Genomic DNA, 18,252 nt, shown 5'->3' on the forward strand with positions numbered 1-18,252 from the left:
GGTTTTGGTCCCACTGCCAGAGAGATTTAAATTAATTTTTTTTCAATATCACATCCTAGGGATAGAAAATAAAATAAAATAATATATAAAATAAAGAACAAATCTTCCTTACATGTATATATTTCTTTGCGAAGCTTATAAAATATTTTTAAAACTGCGTTTCCTCAGAGTTGTTATTGATAAGATAAAGCAATTTGTAATTAACCCCTGCTTTTTCCCCAAAAAATGCAAATTAAAATGGTAATATATTTTTCGGGAGCCGCATTAATTCCAGAATACACCATCGCTGAATGATTCTGGCCGGGGGCATCGCAGACTTGATTTAAAAGCCACTCGATACGACTTTCCGTTCATTAAATGCACTTTATAGGGCGGCCGAGGAGGCGATCGCCGCTTTTGCATTAATTTCACATGCAATTTACGCTGATTTATTTGATCTGGGGCTCTGCGTCTCCGGCAGGCGGGTATAAAATGGCATAAAATGTCCGCGGACAACTGGTGTCCCCTGGTCTTGCATTTCTCCCCGGCTGTCTGTTTGTCACTCAGGGATCGGGCTCGGCGATGGCTTGGCTCTGGCAATGGGTATGGGGATCTTGAACCCGCTTCCCAAATTGGCTGTGGCCACAAAAGACTGGAGGAGCTAAGAAGACTGGGCCCTCGGCTGCCTGTTGATTTGATCGATTTGTGTTGATTGCCTGTCAGAGTGCGATACAATGGCTCCTGGGCGAGGGGCCGCGCTCTTGTTAGGTGTCAGCCGGGGCAGTCAAGTGTTAAATATATATAGATATATATGCACATATACCCAGGGCGGCCGCTCGGGGTTTATGTTAACTAAAGTGCATAAAATCCGCCAGGGGAGAAGCCACGACAGTCGTGTCAGTCAGTCAGTCAGCCAGTCACTCATTCAATTCATTCACTTGGCTTTTTATGCGGAATTGATGATGGCCAAGGTTTTCCTTTCTTGGCGAGGCCTTGGCAAATGCGGGACTTGCAAGCAGACTGTGTGGGTCTGAAATGATATGGGGGCTGGGCTTTAAAGCAAGCTCATTTGGCTACTAAAGAACACGATATTCCATGCTGAAACTACACATTCAACGCTTAGTACTTATGCTAACATCTACTTACTACCCATGATTTTCAAGGTGCTTGAATCAAACTAATGGAGTGCTTTGAGCTCAAGGGGTTTCCATTTCGCATTTAAGTTTATCTCCATTTTGGAGATTGCCCGTCTGCGCTTTACTCCATTTAAAATGCAATTTCTTAGCATATTCCCCTTTTTTGGTGCTTACTACGCTTTATTGTGTACATATACTTTGAGAGCCCTGACCTTTTGGCTGCGTTATCACTCTAACGTAATCTTAATCACTCTGCTCAATGTTCATTCATCCACATCATCAATTCCCCTCTCTTCCAGCCAGTCTTGCTTACTGCTCTTCCTGGCCAAAAGACTTCAACTACGGACGGATTGGCTTGAAGATGTCTCGGGCTCTTTTGAAGGTTTCTGGTCGCTTTTCTCCGCCCTGCACTTTTCCGCTTTTCCTCACCCTCTTCCCTTGTTTGTGGGTCTGGCTTTGTGTTTCTACATTTGCTTTTTGTGCCGCTTCAATGGAACTTTTGCCGCCTTTATCAGATTTTCAAGTCGAGAGATTCGCTGCCCCAGCTCCGCTGATTTTCTCTGCACTTCTCAATCTATTTTCCACGCGCGTGCTTCCTCGGTTTCCATTCAGAGCCCAATGCATCAGTCAACTGACAACGCCCAGAACTTCACCTCTGCCACTTAGGGCCCCTCTCGAGGCTCCACTCCTCTGTCCGAAATAAAAAAACAGCATTTGCTACTTAATAGTGGCTGTTGTTGCTGTTATCGCCCCGCAATCTGCCGGCTTCGACCCCTTATGGGCCAAGTTAGTTAGCCTGGTCAAGGGCGGGGCGGGGCAGGGGCTCTCCCTCCGTGGTCCATATTAAAAATGTATATAAAACTCTTAAACAAACCTTCCTTCCACCGAATCTAGCTGAGATGGTCAATGGTCAATGGCTCCTGCCCCGCTCCCTTGTGCACTGCCAAAAAATGGGTACTGTGTTTATGTATGCATTCAATTTAACAAACTGGCAAAGGGAAAATATAACGGCTTAAATGTAATTAAAAATTTAAAAAAATTTATTCAAAGTTACCAAAATATTTGAAGGGTATAAGTGCAATATAACACCACGTTTGCTTTAGTTAGGATTTTTAAATTTAAAGGGAATCGAGTCTTATTATAAAAAGGTATTTAGGAACACACATTTTGTATTATTGTTATTATGTTACTATGTTAAACATACTAATTTTATTCTTTTAAATTTCTTTACCATAAAATGATACAATAAAATACCATGACTGCTTATAGTTAGGATTGTAACATATAAATCAAGTTTTTATTCAAGAGGAACATGGTGTTATTATCGTTTTGTAGTACCTATGGGAACACTCCATAATGTATATGTACTTATTTGGTTCTTGATGACTGCCATGAAATATTCTGATCCCATTTAAATCCCAATCTATTTATTTCCCTAGTTCAGCTACAAGTTCTCCTCCCAGTGTAGGCCTGCTCCTGCTGATCCGCCTCCCACTCCTGCTGCTGCCCTGGTCCCTGCTGGTTCTTTATAGATTTCAATAATAGATTTTCGAGTCGGTTCCTTCGGTTGCGTTACTTGTCCGCAGTGCCGCTGCCTAGCTGCAATTTTCGTTCATTCGGCGTGCAAAATTGTTTTTCCTCGTTGGCTGCTTTTCTTTTTCCCCCTTTGGTATAGAATTTTTAGTTGCCATTGGCCATGAACTCGCTGACGGTTTGTGGCTCCTGCCCCGGGCTCCTTCTAATGTGTTTCTTTTGTTTCGTTCTCGGTTTTCAGTTTTCAGTTTTCGGTTTTCGGCTTCGGTCGCAATGCAGCTGTGCGTTGAACCTTTGGCCAATTGCAATTGTTTCAGTTGCAAGTTGGTGTTGCTGCTGCTGCTGCCGCTGATGTTGATGTTGCTGGTGTAGCTGCAACAGCGCCGTTGCCGCCACAATTCGTAGTTTGCTTGTTGTCCACTTAAAGTGCCACATTTGGCATAGCGAAAATTGCAGAATGCAATGCATGAGGTCAAGCCGAGTGAACGATGTGGCCTGTGGAGTGCTTTGCGGAAAAGGGGGATTGGGAAATGGGAAGTGCTGCGGGAAGCGGGGAAAGCCTTTGCGGAAATTGCGATCGGGGCGGGGAACCCTCATTTGTGCGGAGCCGTTCATGGCAATGACTTCGCCGAGTTGGTTTGGCTTTAATGGTTATTTAGGGGAATTTATATAGCCATCGATTCGGCAATGGGTAAACGATGAGGGACGCAAACCGAAATTGCATTCCTATTGCATTGCTCATCGGATGGAAAGGGGACAGTTTGCGGAAACCATTTTGTTTCAGGGGAACTTTGTTTTAGGGATAAATAAAAATTAAATCTGCATTCTTGTTTACTTGCAACCTTAAAATAAAAATAAAAATCTAAAACTGGATCCATTTTTCGTTCCTCCTGGCTGAGAAAAAGTCAGACCATAAAATATACTTCCTCAAAATGATATTACCTTTATAAAATATGTTTCTCGCTCCTTGCAAGCTCTAAGTTCATGTTCTCCCACTGGTAATTTTTATAATTTTCCTTAAATAAAAATTAATTGCTTGGAAAATTGCTAATCAGCTGAAAGCAAGTGGCAGCCAGGGAGAAAGAACATCAAAAGTGGCTAACCAGGGATTAAGATAGTTGCAACAAGGATGTGTGGGATGGCTGAATTCCTCCTGCGGTTCTGGCTCAGGTACGCTGTTCGCCAAAGTTTTCCGAGATTGCGATTAACGAGATGCGTGGCAAGGTGAGGCCTTGTAATCGGAGAGCTACCACTTAAGGGGGGGCGAAGGAACTGTGTCCCGAGGATACGTTTAGTAAGTGTGAATTTGGTGTCATCAGTGGGAAAAATGCAGGGGAGAGTGGCTGGGTCCCAATGAGGGTCGAAGACAAAAGTCAACGGAAATGTGCGAGCTTCGCTCGGGGCGCAACTAAAATTGGCAATGAAAATAAGCGTAGATTACGACTGGAGGAGTGGGGGTAGGGGTCTCGAGTTCCTGGCCATCGCCATCGCCATCAAGCGAAACCCATCAACGTGTAATGAGAAAAAGTTAACTCGCTTCCAGGCATTTCAGATGTTCAGTTGTTGTTCCAGTCACTGTGCCCGGCGTGTGTCTCTGATTATATCACCATGGAACCAGGGGGACAGGGAACCAGGGAGCTAGGGGGTCATTATCTGCTCGAAGCCCTCGAACCAGAGAAACCGAGGCATCCGAAGCTGCCAATGGACACACGCTGGTCACTGCGAGGGCTAAATGCTCCTATTTAAGTTGTAAAATTTAAAAGCAACTCATAAACCTGACCCCGGCCCTCCGAGTTCGGGGAGTGAGAAGTGTAAGATGTCGGATAAAGTCATTTTCGGAATGGCCTGAATGGATTTCGTAAGGGCAAGCCGTTGAAGACTTTAGCTGGGATTTTAAAGGGGCCCTGAACTGGCGGAAACCCTTGAAGGAAAATATTTACAAGTTCTGGAAAATGTAATTCAAAACAATGAATGTTTTAATAACATTTGCGGTAGATTTAACTACAAGCTAGAAAATCTTCAGGAAACGGAATACATTTCATACATGCAAACAAGGTTAAAGACCAATTTACTTTCGGTTTCGTAACCCGAAAACCTTACGTAACCTGAGGGTACCATTAACCCAGAGAAAATAAATCAATTAGGCACAGTTTCCAGCTCACATCATTAGTTTTTCGGGCCAAGCGGTGGGTACGAAAAGATACATTGTACAGCACATAATGTGTCAAATAGTGGACTGCAGAGCGGACAGCATTAGTGGATAATTAACACGCCCTTTTCGGGGAGTGTTTTCAGCCCCCCAGCCCCGCTTTTTTGGCCAACTTTTGTGATGCAAATGAGGTTGTAACATGCGGTGTCCAAAATTTATCGTAGCGTCTGTGTCCAAACAACAGTCGGGGGTCCACCCACATATGTTTATTCGAGTATCTGCGAGTGGAGCACCGGAGTTTCAATTTCATCTGGTTTTGGCTGTTGAAACTTCACGCTGCGCTGCCTTCAAAGCAGCTGCATTACTCACACGCCCCGTATTCCTATCCTAAAAACCACACTTCCCATCCCAAAACTAATATTACCTATTGGAATGCAATTATGATAATTAGCTGTAGTTTCCTGCATCACAATTAATGTAAATAACTAATTTTCATTTTCTTTCTCTCGTTACAGGTATGTTTTTGACGGATTTATCTGCCCAAAATATCAAAATTACGAGTGCTGCGATAGCCAAGTGAGTTTTGAATGGGTTTTAATGTGATTTGCATGAATTATGTTACGAGTTGGCATTTTCCACTCCCTCACTTCACGAGTGGGTGTGTTTGCTTGGGTGTTGTGACATGTTATGATGCGAGCAATCCAATTTGGTTTCGACTTTGCCATAAATCAGATAAGTGATGGAATGAAATCAAAGTGGAGTGTCAAATGAGGAATGAAATAAATGGCATGTATTTACTAGGTATATTCAGCATTTGCTAAAAATGTTAGTAGAGCTTCGCGTATTTATCGGGAAAAAAGCAGTGTTAGAATTTCCTCTAACTATTTACCACATCTCAATCATTCTGTCCCTAACTTACATCTTGAGAAAAAATCCATTAGTCAGCGATTAACCAAAGTCAAGGAAACCCACACGAAAACGTTTCTTCACACGCCTCTGTCAAAAGTCAGACAAACTCCTTTACGAAGCAGTCTTAATGATGTACAGATTAATGTTTTCCACCACCATGGCCAACAAGTCGGGGAAATTTCAGCTAAGCGCCCGGGGCGATACTTTTCCAGCCCGAAATCAACGGCGGCGAGGAAAACTGGAAACCAAATCAGCCACAGAGCAACGCCTTTTGTGCCAAAAACCGAAACCAAACTATTTATTACCAGATCACTCGGGGCTGGCTGGAGTTACTGACTGGGCTGGGTGGATAGTATCCACTGGATATTCAAATGCATTAGCTCCGAATGTCGGATATGACAGCTGCTGCTCTCTTGGCTATCTGGAAACGTCTGTCTTTCGGCGAAATGTTTGCGGAGCAGGGGAATCCGCTGCCTTCATCTGCGTCAAAATGTTTGTTACTCCTGCTGCTGTCCACTGCAGTCAAGGCACTGAGAGAAAAATAGTTGGGAGACAGCTACGATATCAAACATCTTTATAAAATCAACATTTTATATACACTTTCAAAATACAGTTGAAGTTAGGATATCTTCGTTAGAATAATTTAAAAAAATAATAAATCAGTGTTTATTTTAATGAACATTGCTTAACTTCTCTCAAAGATTTATTTGCTCCTTCTGTTAATAATAAGTTTGATTATATACAAGTTGTAAGGACTAGTTTCCTCACCAAAAATCTTTAGGTATTTAAAATAGTTTTTGTGCAGTGCAAAGACGATTTAATTTCCAGATGCCCAACGCAGGCCAACCCTTTGTCTAACTGGCTGAGAGCTGTTGTAGCCAAATTAGCGCCTTTGGCTGCCCTGACATTGAAAAGGGTCTAATGGGTCGCGTTCCGAAGTCTGAAACTTTAGCCTGCTCGCTGTTAATGATCCGGAGCAGCGCTGGTTAATCGATTTATGATGTCGGAGGGAAAATTAAACGTGTCTGCGACTCTGGGGAGATAAGGTGGAAACAGTAGCCCAAGAGCCCGACCCAGAAAGCGACTTGAAAACGCCACCCAAGTCGGGTCGCCGATAAGGCAGCGTCAGCAGATGACGGCTGAAACGGAGTTGGGAAAGATAGTTCTCAAAAACTATTTCCTCGGCGCTTGTCTGCACTCTGCGAAGCGGATTGGTGGGGTCTCGAAGTAGCGCAAAATAACAATAAACAAGAAATAATCATGTTGCGGAAGAAGTTCAAGTTCCCTCCGCCTTCCACTCCCCCAAGAAGCCAATCATGTGTAAGATTGCTCCCAGGAAGACGTTGTCTGTGCCGGCTTCGGGTTCTTTGCCAACTATTTGGCCCTGAAGGAGCTCGGGAATGGAGTGGAGGAGCTGCAGGAACTGGAGGAGTGCTCATCGATGGGGCGCCTCTAAAGTGCCAACGAAAGTGAAGCAGATGCGTTCGAGAAGAGGAGAAAGCGGAAGTTTAGGGAAAAGCGAAAGGAGTTGTCGGAGGAACTTTGTAGTTAGGTTATTTCAACTAAATTTGGACGGATTTTGAACATCGTTTGTTTCTACTTCCAGAAATTAAGCAGACATTGGGATTACCTAAAAGGTTTACATTTGGTTTACGTAAAATACACCCCAAAATACACAATTTGGAGATACAATTTCGTGAGAACGTTAGAAGCTGCTTAGGGTCTACACACCCACTCCGGGAATGCCCTAACTCTGCGTCCTATTTTCCCAAGATTTCCCTATTCGCCCGTCCCAATTGAAACAGTTTTGCCTTCAAAGTTACTATCATCCATTGGCTCAAGGCGAATTGGGTTGTTCTACATTCCTCCGCAAGACCTATCCCCAGCAGAGGCATTGCTCCACGGACCTCGCCATGGAAGCAGCAGCCACATCAAAGTTGGGCAACTGAGGCAGTTGTCGCATTAGCTGTGATTATTATCCCCAGACTTCGCATATGGAGACATAATAATACCTCAGCGTGCGTGGGTGTTGATTTGTGTTGTCTGTTGATTTTCTCGCAGAGTTGAGACTCCGTGGAGCTCGAGGCAATTGAAAGGGAAGTGGATTAAACTCTGGGGCAACTCTGGCGCTGGCATTGAACTGTGATCAGTGTAAGCCGTCAGAAGTTGAGTTTTTCTGGGTGGAAAATCACGCAAGAAACGCGCCTATTCATTCATTAAATTTAATGGGAGAAAATCAAGCAAAGAGCAGCCACAAGTTCCGACTCCGGCTATCAGTGCGCACAAAGCTATCTTCGGGGATCGGGATTGCAGGCCATCGATTGGCCTGACCATCGCAGCCATAGGGCCAGGAAAAAAGAGCTGAAAAAGTGGCGACTGCTAAAGTTGCAGCAATTGAATTTGCATAAATTGTGGCCGGAGTCGAGTTCCTTCTGGTTTGCTGGTTTGCTCTGCGGTTATGCAAATGCCGAAGTCCCCCACCCGCCCCACACAGATGTATACCCCTTGTGTGCATTTGAAAATGCATAAGATTTATCCAAAGATTGCCGTCCATTAATTCAACTTGGATTTACTTTCAGCATATTTTACTACATGCAGCCGAGAGACTTTTGTACTCACAGTTCGATTCGGACTCGAATACGCAAATCCCTGCTGCTCCATCCTCAACTACTTGCAATAAATTTGCATTTACCTACAAAATGTTTTGAACTATGAGGTTTCGAATCGAGGGGCCTTCGACTTACCTTGCTGAATTTATTCAAACGTCTGGCAGATCCAGCGAGTTTATTCAGTCATATTGATTACTTTTTGATTGCTGGCATTTAGGTCTAGAGACGACCTTTTTGGGCCAAACATTTGGCTTGCTAATTCCAGCTGCACTTTAGTGGTCACTCGAGGTAAATAAAATGTCAAGCGCCAAGCATAAATACTTTAAAGCCACGTCCTTGTGATGAAAGCCAAGTGCCTTTCCTGCGGTTTTTCACCGAAATTGTATACTACATATGTGTCTGGACAAAGGGCACTTCCTCGATCACAAAGTGGGCCAAGAAATTTAAACCGAAAGTAATTTGTTGGGGCCAAAAATGGGATGGCAAGCCGCAAAACCTCTGATGGAAGGGAATTTGTGTGCTAGTCTGCCGCCTCAGCAAAACACACATGAAAATTTAAATCCATTAACTGGTTAGAACGTTATGCACAATTTATGAGGCGCATTGACAGCAGAAACGGAGGAGGGATCCCCGGTTTTGAATCCGGCCCGTGTACATTGAGGTATTTTTGAGGATTTAATGGCAACCGCAGCCGGGTAGGACCAAACTTTTGGCTTGTTTGAATAAACAACGTGAACAGCACACATTGTTGGCAATAAAACCAGCACAACTAACCAATAAAGCCGGAATCCCTATGGTTTGGGGCTCTTTCTATTTTTTATTTGGGCGCTCGAAAAAGCCGCAAACGCTTTAAATATTCGAATGGACCCGAAAATAGTTTCGGACTTGGTTGACAGTTTGGTTGCTTTTTCGGTTCACTCCCAAAGCCCCGGAACAAAGTCGCCACTTTACACACGATTGGGCGACGAGCTGCCCAGTTCCTGTTCCTAGGAGCTGGATGCCTTGAATATTTCATGATGTGAACTGTGGCAGTCAATTCGGCGGAGCTCTTCTGAAGTCCACAATGACTGATCATCCTATACCCTATATAAAAAAACCCGTATGAGCTGGTCACAATTTGTGGAGTGTCTTCAAGGGGTATTTCCTGGTCGGTTCTAAAGTTTCCTTTTCCAGGCTTTCCTTTGCCTTTAACAAACTTAGCCCGGCTTGTAGGCTTCAATTTAGCTATTTTGTCAACGAATTATGTACATTTTGGAGTAGATAAAATTGCTGGCTTACAGAGTTTGTTGAAAGGTTGAAAACTAATCGCTTGAAGTGGGTAACAGAGGTATTGATTTTCATATTTTTGTGGGAAAGGTAACATGGGAAGTTATTGGGTAAGCCAATTCAAGCTACAAATTAACGGAACATAAGCCCTAATTATGTAATTAACAAACGTCTGGCTATACGGAATAAATGTCCTGCAAGAAATACAAAATGTTAGTGAATGATCCTTTTAGTACTTGCACTTACCTATTTTCACGTTCAACTTTTCGGGGTTAACTTGATTAAGTTTCATCAAAGTGCGCAAAGTCAGGGGAAACTTTAAGCCGCAGACAGGATCACCCACGGAAATAAAGTTGCCAGGGAAATTAGCGCCATTTGGCGTGGCCGCAATTTCGCAATCCAAATCACTCAACCCCAACTAATGCGATTCATTTTCGTGTAAACTAGCGAGACGCAACCTCTTCTCCGCCCACAAAAAACGAGCAAAGTCTGAGCTATAAATTCGGATATTTTTTATGGCCTTTTCTCGGTTGAAACTCAATAGCAGATAAATGCAGCTCACGATTCTCAACAAGTGCAGAGCCAAAAAGCCGGCGTAAGTGCAAATTTGTCACTCCATCCGGAAGTCGGGGATCGAAAGGGTTGCTGATTGAGTGAGCGATGTGGGTCGGTTAGTCAGGGGAGTTAGTTCCCGCCTCAATCACTTTGCCACTCCAGCTGAACAAACTCTGATATTTTACCTAAACATTTTCTGACTGCTCTGAAGTGCTCTGCATTTATCAGTTAAAATTACACATTTGTTATTTCTACTTTATTTTGGGCGAACATGGTTTGGGTGCATGCTAGTATCGACAAAATAGTCTGTTTATATGAAGCCAGAATGGTGATTTATTTATTTTGAGATTATTTAAAGAAGTTGTCTGCGTGTATTTGTATTTTTAATGCTATGCACTTTGCTTTAATATTCATGGCACCCTTGTACTGTCCCATCTGCATTTGTTTTTGCTTGCTTCATATTTAATCAATTAAAAAATGGTGTGTTCGCGCACATACTTTTTGCACCACCCTTGGACTCGCCCATAAAATCGTGGAATGTCCTCCGAAACGCAGGAAGAGATGTCAAAATCCCAAATGCACATGTGCAGTGCTCCCGAGGACTTCACTTTCGAGTGGGGAATTTTAATTTCAAAATAATAATGAAAAGCTGCCGCACCCGCTCCCTTTTTTTTCCGCTTTTTCCCCACTTTTTTTGCACTTTATCCTGTTCTGAAGCCCGACAATGTCATGAAATTGAAGCTATGTCTGCGTGTGTCCCCGGCTTTTGTCTAATTGTCGCTCCGCCACCCAAAAAACACCCACCATCATAATAATGCAGTCCCCAAGGTCTCGAAGTGCATGGAAAAATGCTCGCATATGTTGCGCCTTTTTCAGTGGAGTGGAGAGGGATCGCTGGGGTGTTCTGCGAGAGCAGGAGGATTTTCCAAATGGGGAAAAATTCTGGGGACCTTGCGTGTGGGTTGAGTGCGTGTCTGTGTGTTGGCAAACAAATTACAGCTGCTATTTTCAAATCATTTGGGGCCATAATTTAGGTGTGTGTCCATCTCCCTCTCTCCTTGCGTGCTCTTCGCCCTTCAAATGGTCAGCTCTTGTTGGTTTTCCCCCTCCCATTGGACCGGGGAAATGGGGAGTGGGAGCTGGAAAAGCGTTAAATGGTCTGGGTGCGTCGGCTGTCAAAATTAATTTGAGTTGCGAATTTGTGATGGGAACGGTTGCAGAGGATGTAAGTCCAAACAAATTGGATTACAATATCATAGGAATACAAAATCCTATTAAAGGTAACGTTAAAGAAACCAATGCTTACTTAGCAGATTTATCGAAAAATTCAATTTTACCATGCTTCCACTGCAAAGAAATAAGAAGGTACTCATCTTAAGGCAGTGCGAGGGAGATGGAGATATGCGTGCAACATTTCGGCTGTTTCACAGAAGACAACTTCTTTTGCTTATAACTTTTTATTTGTTGATCGGATTTCAACCATTTTTGTCGTGTATGTTATGGTTTAAAGTCCACTATAAAATATACTAGAGAGAGGAGCTCCAAAATAAGCTTGAAGGAGCGAAACTAGTGGCCCCGATCAAGCCCTTATTGTATGAAGTTTTTACAGACCATCATTTGACCTTTAGTTTAATGGATTGGCTTGCTTGCATTTATCCACACAATTCCGAATTGTTTAAGGCGTCCTCCTTTGTTTATTCGCGTGTCTCTGCCTATTGGCATAACAATAATACCCAGCGAGCGCAAAATGGTGGCACCTACGAACATAAATCAAGGCGACAGGGGCAGAACACTCGGCGTCTGCAGTTGCCACCTCTATGTGGTTGTTCAAATATATGTACATATATCGCCCATCAGGTAGCAACAACAAATGGGAGCTGTGAAATTTTCGCTTTTCGTGTTTGGCATTTCAATTGGAAAATGTGCGCACATTTGCAATGAAACTCATCCAACAAACTGAGAATTTATGCTATATTTTTTTGTTTTATGTGCGTTTTGCCGGGGGGCGTGGCACACACACAACAATCATTTTAAGTGTTTGTTTTTGGCTCTGGGTGGAAAAGGAAAAAATGCATTAACATTAATGCTGCCGCTCTTTTTTCCTCTTCCCGCTGGTCTTCTTTCATTACAGAAATTATTTAATTTCCTGCAGGCGGCACGCAATTTGATGAGCAACTGACAGGCGTTCCCTCCACCCGCCGGATCCAGGGAGCAAAAGTGGGGGCGGCATGTGTCTGCTGATGATGATGATGATGTCCTGTGAAAAGTTTACGACGCTGCTAACCGTTTTATCCCCCTGGCCCCTTCTTTTTTCCCTTGGAATTTTCTTCTCGCTTTGATGCGGAAATTCTCACAACTTTTTCCAGCGTTTATTTAACGTTTATCGGGGCCAAGTTAATGACTTATGTGGGTCATTAGCATTTGAGGCAGGCGAAATGTTAAAGCGCCTCGCTCTTGCTTAAGGAATTTTTAAACTTAACAAAATAAAAGAATACGGAAAAGCTTGAAGGGCCTTAAGCAAGAAGGCAGCTTAGGCTGCTGGCTATAAAAAATATAATTGTTTAAGTCAGGTATCTGAAAGCTACTTTTTTGAAATTTAAAGAACACTACTGACGAGGCCTTCGGCTATTAAATACTTTTTACTGAGCTAAGAAAAGTTCGATGGGGTTCGGTATAAGTTTAACTACATAAAATAATCCTCGATTCTTTCAACGTTTTATACTCTTTATTTTAGCATAGAACCTAAGATACAGTGTAAAAAGTGCTGGGTGCTGTTTAGCTAGGATCCTGTTGCTCAAGATCTGATCCCTTAAACAGTCTTTAGGCATTGGCGACCGCAGTCCTCGCCCTCGCAGATGTCGCACAGAGAGGAGTCCACCGCATAGAACACGCGTGCCCTGCGATCCTTGACGTAGTAGTCATAGACCTCAACGTAGGAGGGCCTGTGCTTGCCCACGTAGTGGGCTCGAGATGCGGACACGGTCACACATTTGGGGTCACCTTCACTCAGGCTGTCGAAGTAGACCACTACTATGGAGTCCATTTTATTGGTCTCGACAAGCTTCACGCCGCTAGTAGAGCGAATCTTCTCGAGGTCCTCGGCTGTGGGAACGAAACCAGAGGGCAGTTGTATCTCCATGAGGGCCATGTTGGAGGGCTTTCCCTTATTAGCCGCCTCGATGGGGGTGTATTCGGCGCAGAATTCCAACTTGAGATGATTCTTTGGGGAATCCTTAACAGAGGTGGTTACCCTAAAGCTTGGCTTCTCCTCCTCGGAGGCCACATTGTGGCGGTATGTGAGCTGGACAAGGGAGATTCCTGTGCCCTGGCCGCGGACAAATACCTTATTCGTTTTCTCCGGCAGCGGATGGTACACCATTTGGTCCCTTTGCTCGGGGGTGACCTTGATTCTAGTTTTTTCTCCGTCCTGCGATAGGCTGTATAAAACGTCCATATCCCCCGGGGACTGCCCAACTTCCACTGCGAACTTGGTCAGGGCTTGCAGACCCAGGACCGTGTCCTGGGTGGACCCGAAGCCTCCGTGTCTATTCCTCCGGCCCGCTAGCCACTCCACAATGGGCAGGGGCTCAGTCGTAAACTCGTTCTCCAACATGGCGAGGAACACGTAGGAGGTGAGCTCCACGTCGTTGTTAGAGATGGTATCGGCGTTTCTGGACCACCACTTGAGGCCATCCTTGTGCCTGGCCATACGATCCAGTCGGTTTAAGACCTCCTCGGCCTTTGGCCTTTCGCTTAGGGATAAAACCAGGGCGGCAATAGCTAGGGAGAACTGATCCCTGCATTCGTCCACTCGGCTCTCCACATACTGAACTCCTCTGTCAATCACATGCTGGTATTGTGGTTGGTACTCCTGGAAGGCAAACAATTTAGCAAAGTTTTTGTACTACCCCAGAATATGTACAAGTGGTGGCAGAGAGCCAGTTCTATGGCTACTGGGCCAAAGTCTTACCTCATTTTCAAAGAAGGTAAGCAGCACAAAGGAGGTAAAGGCCAAGGGACTCTGCATTTGACTGTAATAGACGCCATTTACCGGAAACTCCCCATTTCGACCTTGTTTGGATGCCAGGAAGCTTAGTCCTTCGCTCAAGACACTGGTGTCGATGTGTGTGAAACTTTTGGCCATGTGGAAAGAGCGGATCACATAGGCTGTTAACCAAGTGCTACTCGAAGAACGTGATGGTCCCCAAGTGCTGTAGGATCCATCGCTGTGCTTGTAGGTCAGCTCGGTCTGATAGCCAGTGGCTAAAAACCTCTTGGCCTTCTGCTCTAAGGCAGGATCCCTGAGATCCATGGCCTGTAGATACCAAAGCACCATGATGTTGGGAACAAAGTTAATCATGTTCTGCTCGCCGCATCCATGAGGCAGTTCAACTAGATCGCCAAGGTTCCCCAAAGTGGGCGCCTGGATGTCCCCACCCACTGAGATCTCCGTGACCTCAGAGCCTGGGACAGCATTGGGGGGAAGCTCCACCTCGATGGTCTTTTCCGGCTCTCCCAGACTTCGACGACTTCTGGCATTAACCTTCACCAGAATGGCTTTGTTCACGTACTTGGTGACACCGTCGGCCTCCACTCGCAGTCTTTCGTGGATGGAGTCCTGAGCCCAATTACACTGGGCGGTGATCTTCAGCGAGGTCAGCCCCGCCTTCTTGGGGCGGATCATGAACGAAAGGCTTGCTCCAGTTTCAGCAGGTACGGTAATGCGCTTGTAGCGGCGACCCAGGTGCAAGTCCCTCGCCACCTTTTCGCTTACGACCTCGGAGAAATCGTACTCCTGGTCCGAGTTGTCCAACCAAACCGTAGCCTCCACCTGTCTGTCAAGGTAATTAAAAACCACCACTGGTATGGCTATAATCTCTCCCCTCTTTACGGAGTACGGCAGGTTGGTGGAAATAAAGAACGGCCGGAAGACTCGAATGCTGGATGGGTTCTTGGTCATGGCAAATCCAGAGTTCGGGTTCAGGGAGAAGCCAGTGATTACCCAGGAAGTGATGGTATCGGGCATCTTCCTACGTAGCACGGCACCATTTCCTCCAACGCTGTGGGTGCTGCTTAGAATCTAATTTTCTTTTTGAAAATACTTTAGATCACTTACTCGGTTATATTCTCGAATAGCCAGGTTTCAGGGAACTCCTGACGAACTGGGCGTGTTTCGGTGGGTTTGGTCGACTTCGAAAGGGGTGGTAGTTTGCCTAGAATTTTTTTACACAGAAATAAAATCGAATACACCATACAATTTAAAAAGATATGTCTTACCCGATGTTGGAGAATTATCTGATGTTCCCGTAGAACGACCGCCGCCACACGTATCCTTAGATGACGATCGACCTACCCCTAGGGGCGTATGTATATTAGTCAGATAGAAAATTTCACACAGTGTTCTACTCACCCAGGCTTCCATCCGTGGTTGGTCGCTTAGCGTTGGTCAGGGTCACCAGTTCGTTCGATGCGAAGTTGCTGAGATTATCGAGGATGTGCTTATGACTGAGGTCATTACCAGATCCTAAAAGCAAAACACTCTGATCGACTCCCAGAAGTCCTACGAAGGAATGGGGATCGGTCTTTACTGATAGGTTCACCACTTCGCCAGGCTCTGCCTTTTCAGGAACCGTGACTTCGATCTGAAATTAAGTAAAATACAATATGTCAAGTTCAAGTTGTTCCCCAATGGAGCTTGCACTTACCGAATTGCCAAAGTCCTTCTGGAAGTTGATTGTTTCCTGATCGGAGCGCATTTCCCCGTTCACCACGTAGCTCACAAAAAGGGTGGCCTGGGGCACCATGCCGAAATTTGGTATGAAGGAGACGCTCTGCCTTCTCACGCCTCTGGGGACTCGAACATAAGCATTCAGTATGATATTTCCCCGCGCGGCGATCGTGAACATGAAGTAGGGCAGGTCCTCAGTGGATACCACATCGAACTTGACTTTTTTGCTTAGTTCGTGCCTGAATAGGATATAAGGAGATCACTGGTCAGGGAAGGTATACCAATCAAATAAACAATAGCCGGTACTCACTTTGTAGAACTGACCTCGATCCTAAGTGCATTTTCCAGCTTAAAAATGGATTGAGTTATGCTGGCCGAGCCCTCGAACGAGGCAGTCACCTCGCATCTCGAGCAACCATTATCCGGAAACAAAATTGTGCCTAGTGCAGCACTGTTTTTTAAAGGAACCTCGATATTTCTTCCATTACGGCCGCAAACGAAACTAAATTTAACTTTGCTCCTTGAGTTCGTGACCGGCGAACCATTGACATTGGTGACCGCCACCAGGAAGGAGTGCTCCTTCCCAGCCATGTAGTTCTGTGGCCAATCGATGGAAAGAAGGATATAGCGATTCTGGTGAAGGGTCACATAGGCGGTGCCATTGTGCTTAAGGTCCGTGAGTTCGTCGGTAACGGTGGCTACCACTTTCAGGGGCGATTTTAGGGTGGCCTCGTAGGGCAGCTCCACATTGACAGTCCCATCGATGTCCACGGTCTTGCTCGTCCTACCACCCTCGATTGCGATGGTGGCCTTTCCCTTGACGGGCTTTCCGAAGGTGTACTTGGCTTGGATGGTGGCCGTGAAATCGCCGCCGGTGGCCACCACATCCGTAGGCGTCTCCACCCGCACCCCGAACTTGGGCAAAACGTACTTGTCCACCCTTATGACCTTGGTCTCCGTGCTCTCCCCTTGAATTGTGACACCAATGGTCCAATTTCCCAGAACCGGACGGCTGGATAGTCGGAGTTCTCCCGAGAAAACTCCCTTGGAGGGCCTCACATTGGACCACTCTTCGATCTGGTTCTTCTGCCCATCGTGTATTTGGATAGATATGGGCTTGTGTATCCTGGCTGGCTGAGTGTACCTGTCCAGGAAGATAACTCTGAACTGCACGAGGTCGCCGGGCTTGTAGGTAGCCTTGTCAGTTTGAATATAGATGGAGGGCTTGTCGTCAGAGAAGGCCAGTTCGGAGGTCTCCTTGAATATAACGCCCGAAAGACCCTCGGCCGTGAGATGATAGTCCCCACTCGAGAGTTTCGGGATCCTGAAGGTCAGCTTCTTCGAGGACATGGGCTCAAGATGAACCTCCTGGGACATGTTAAACGAGGGTCCATCAAGGCTCACCCTCATCCTGCAGGGTCCATCAGCACTGTGCAGGGTCACGGCCACATTGAAGTCGATATAGGATCGAATGGTGTCGGGGGCCGAAACAGAATATATTCTGCAAAATGCCACAGAAAATATAAAATATTGTGCAGCGAAAAGTACTCGAAGATTTAAATCAGCTCACCCATCTGCATTCGCTATCAGTATGTATTGAAAAGCAAATGCCCACAGAAATAGCCACGCCATCGTGTGCTCTTATCAATCCAGCGCAGCTTAATAGCGGTCTGGAGCACTCGTGCTAGTACGACAATGCGAAATGAGCTGTTGTTCGAGCACGCAGTCTCTTAAGTAGTACCATCTAAGTACACACAAAAAAATGCAACTGTTTGTTTAAAATTCCAATTCCTAAGTCCCCAAAGTACTAGAAATGTTCTCACATGTTTATATTATCAAAAAAGAGTGTATACTCAGCTCTTCTTTTCCTTATTGCTTAATCAATTAAGTGACCTAAGCTTTGTCAAACGCAATAACAAACAGTAAAATAATCTCTGCCTTACGTATACAATTTTTTTGCTGTGTACAAAATTTGGAAAGAAACCAAAATAATCATTTTAAATTTAGGTTTTTATGTTCTCTTATGACAACTGGTATATGTATATAGATTTCGTGTAAAGCCCATTTGTCACTGATTCCAGGAAATGTTGAATGATAATCCCAGAGCAGGAAGCATCCACGTCAGCCTTGCGCAAAATACATATATGCGGACCCGAAATCTGTTTGTAATAATAACCATCAAAAGCAACAACCTCAACTGGCGGCCCCCTATTTTGCATCTCTCGGGATTGATATGATGTATAAAATTGCATTTATAAGCAATCATGTCAACGCCAGGAGAAATATGAAAAGACATGGCCCTCGGCCCCTCACAAAGTGTGAAGTTTGGTGAGGATGACTTCCCTTTATGCACGGAGTTTTTGAGGAGGAGTGGGGGTAATTCTGCCA

The 18,252-nt window shown here is 45.0% G+C and overlaps 2 protein-coding genes across 4 annotated transcripts in view; one reads left to right on the plus strand and one right to left on the minus strand.

The window, feature by feature from the left end:
- Positions 1-18,252, plus strand: part of LOC108022676 (uncharacterized) — an 85,031-nt gene that overhangs the window by 34,680 nt on the left and 32,099 nt on the right. The window contains exon 3 of one of the 2 annotated variants that reach the window (XM_050888104.1): positions 5,313-5,373. The exons of the other annotated variant lie outside the window; for it this stretch is intronic. The gene's annotated coding sequence lies outside the window, so the exon portion shown is untranslated. The remainder of the gene's footprint in view (positions 1-5,312; positions 5,374-18,252) is intronic. 2 annotated transcript variants of the gene reach the window in all.
- LOC108022675 (thioester-containing protein 1 allele R1) lies at positions 12,852-17,559 on the minus strand. Of its 2 annotated transcripts, none has more exons than XM_050888040.1 (8): positions 17,435-17,559; positions 16,175-17,365; positions 15,842-16,103; positions 15,547-15,778; positions 15,414-15,485; positions 15,253-15,349; positions 14,107-15,196; positions 12,852-14,007 (listed from the first exon to the last, which is right to left on the minus strand). In XM_050888040.1, exons 1-8 carry the CDS (start codon positions 17,494-17,496, stop codon positions 12,946-12,948), a joined length of 4,068 nt encoding a protein of 1,355 aa, XP_050743997.1. In that variant the 5' UTR covers positions 17,497-17,559; the 3' UTR covers positions 12,852-12,945. The 2 variants fall into 2 exon arrangements, with proteins under 2 accessions (XP_050743997.1, XP_043947534.1); XM_044091599.2 differs by having other exon boundaries at positions 15,414-15,491.

Source organism: Drosophila biarmipes, chromosome 2R, assembly GCF_025231255.1.
Source record: "Drosophila biarmipes strain raj3 chromosome 2R, RU_DBia_V1.1, whole genome shotgun sequence".
Taxonomy (NCBI): Eukaryota; Metazoa; Arthropoda; class Insecta; order Diptera; family Drosophilidae; genus Drosophila; species Drosophila biarmipes.

Coding starts and splice junctions, on each gene's coding strand:
- LOC108022675 (XM_044091599.2), bottom strand. CDS start 17,496: ATGGCGTGGCTATTTCTGTGGGCATTTGCTTTTCAATACATACTGATA. Junction 16,104..16,174: donor ATCGAGGTCAGTTCTACAAA/GTGAGTACCGGC, acceptor TATCCTATTCAG/GCACGAACTAAGCAAAAAAG. Junction 15,197..15,252: donor CTATTCGAGAATATAACCGA/GTAAGTGATCTA, acceptor CAGCACCCACAG/CGTTGGAGGAAATGGTGCCG.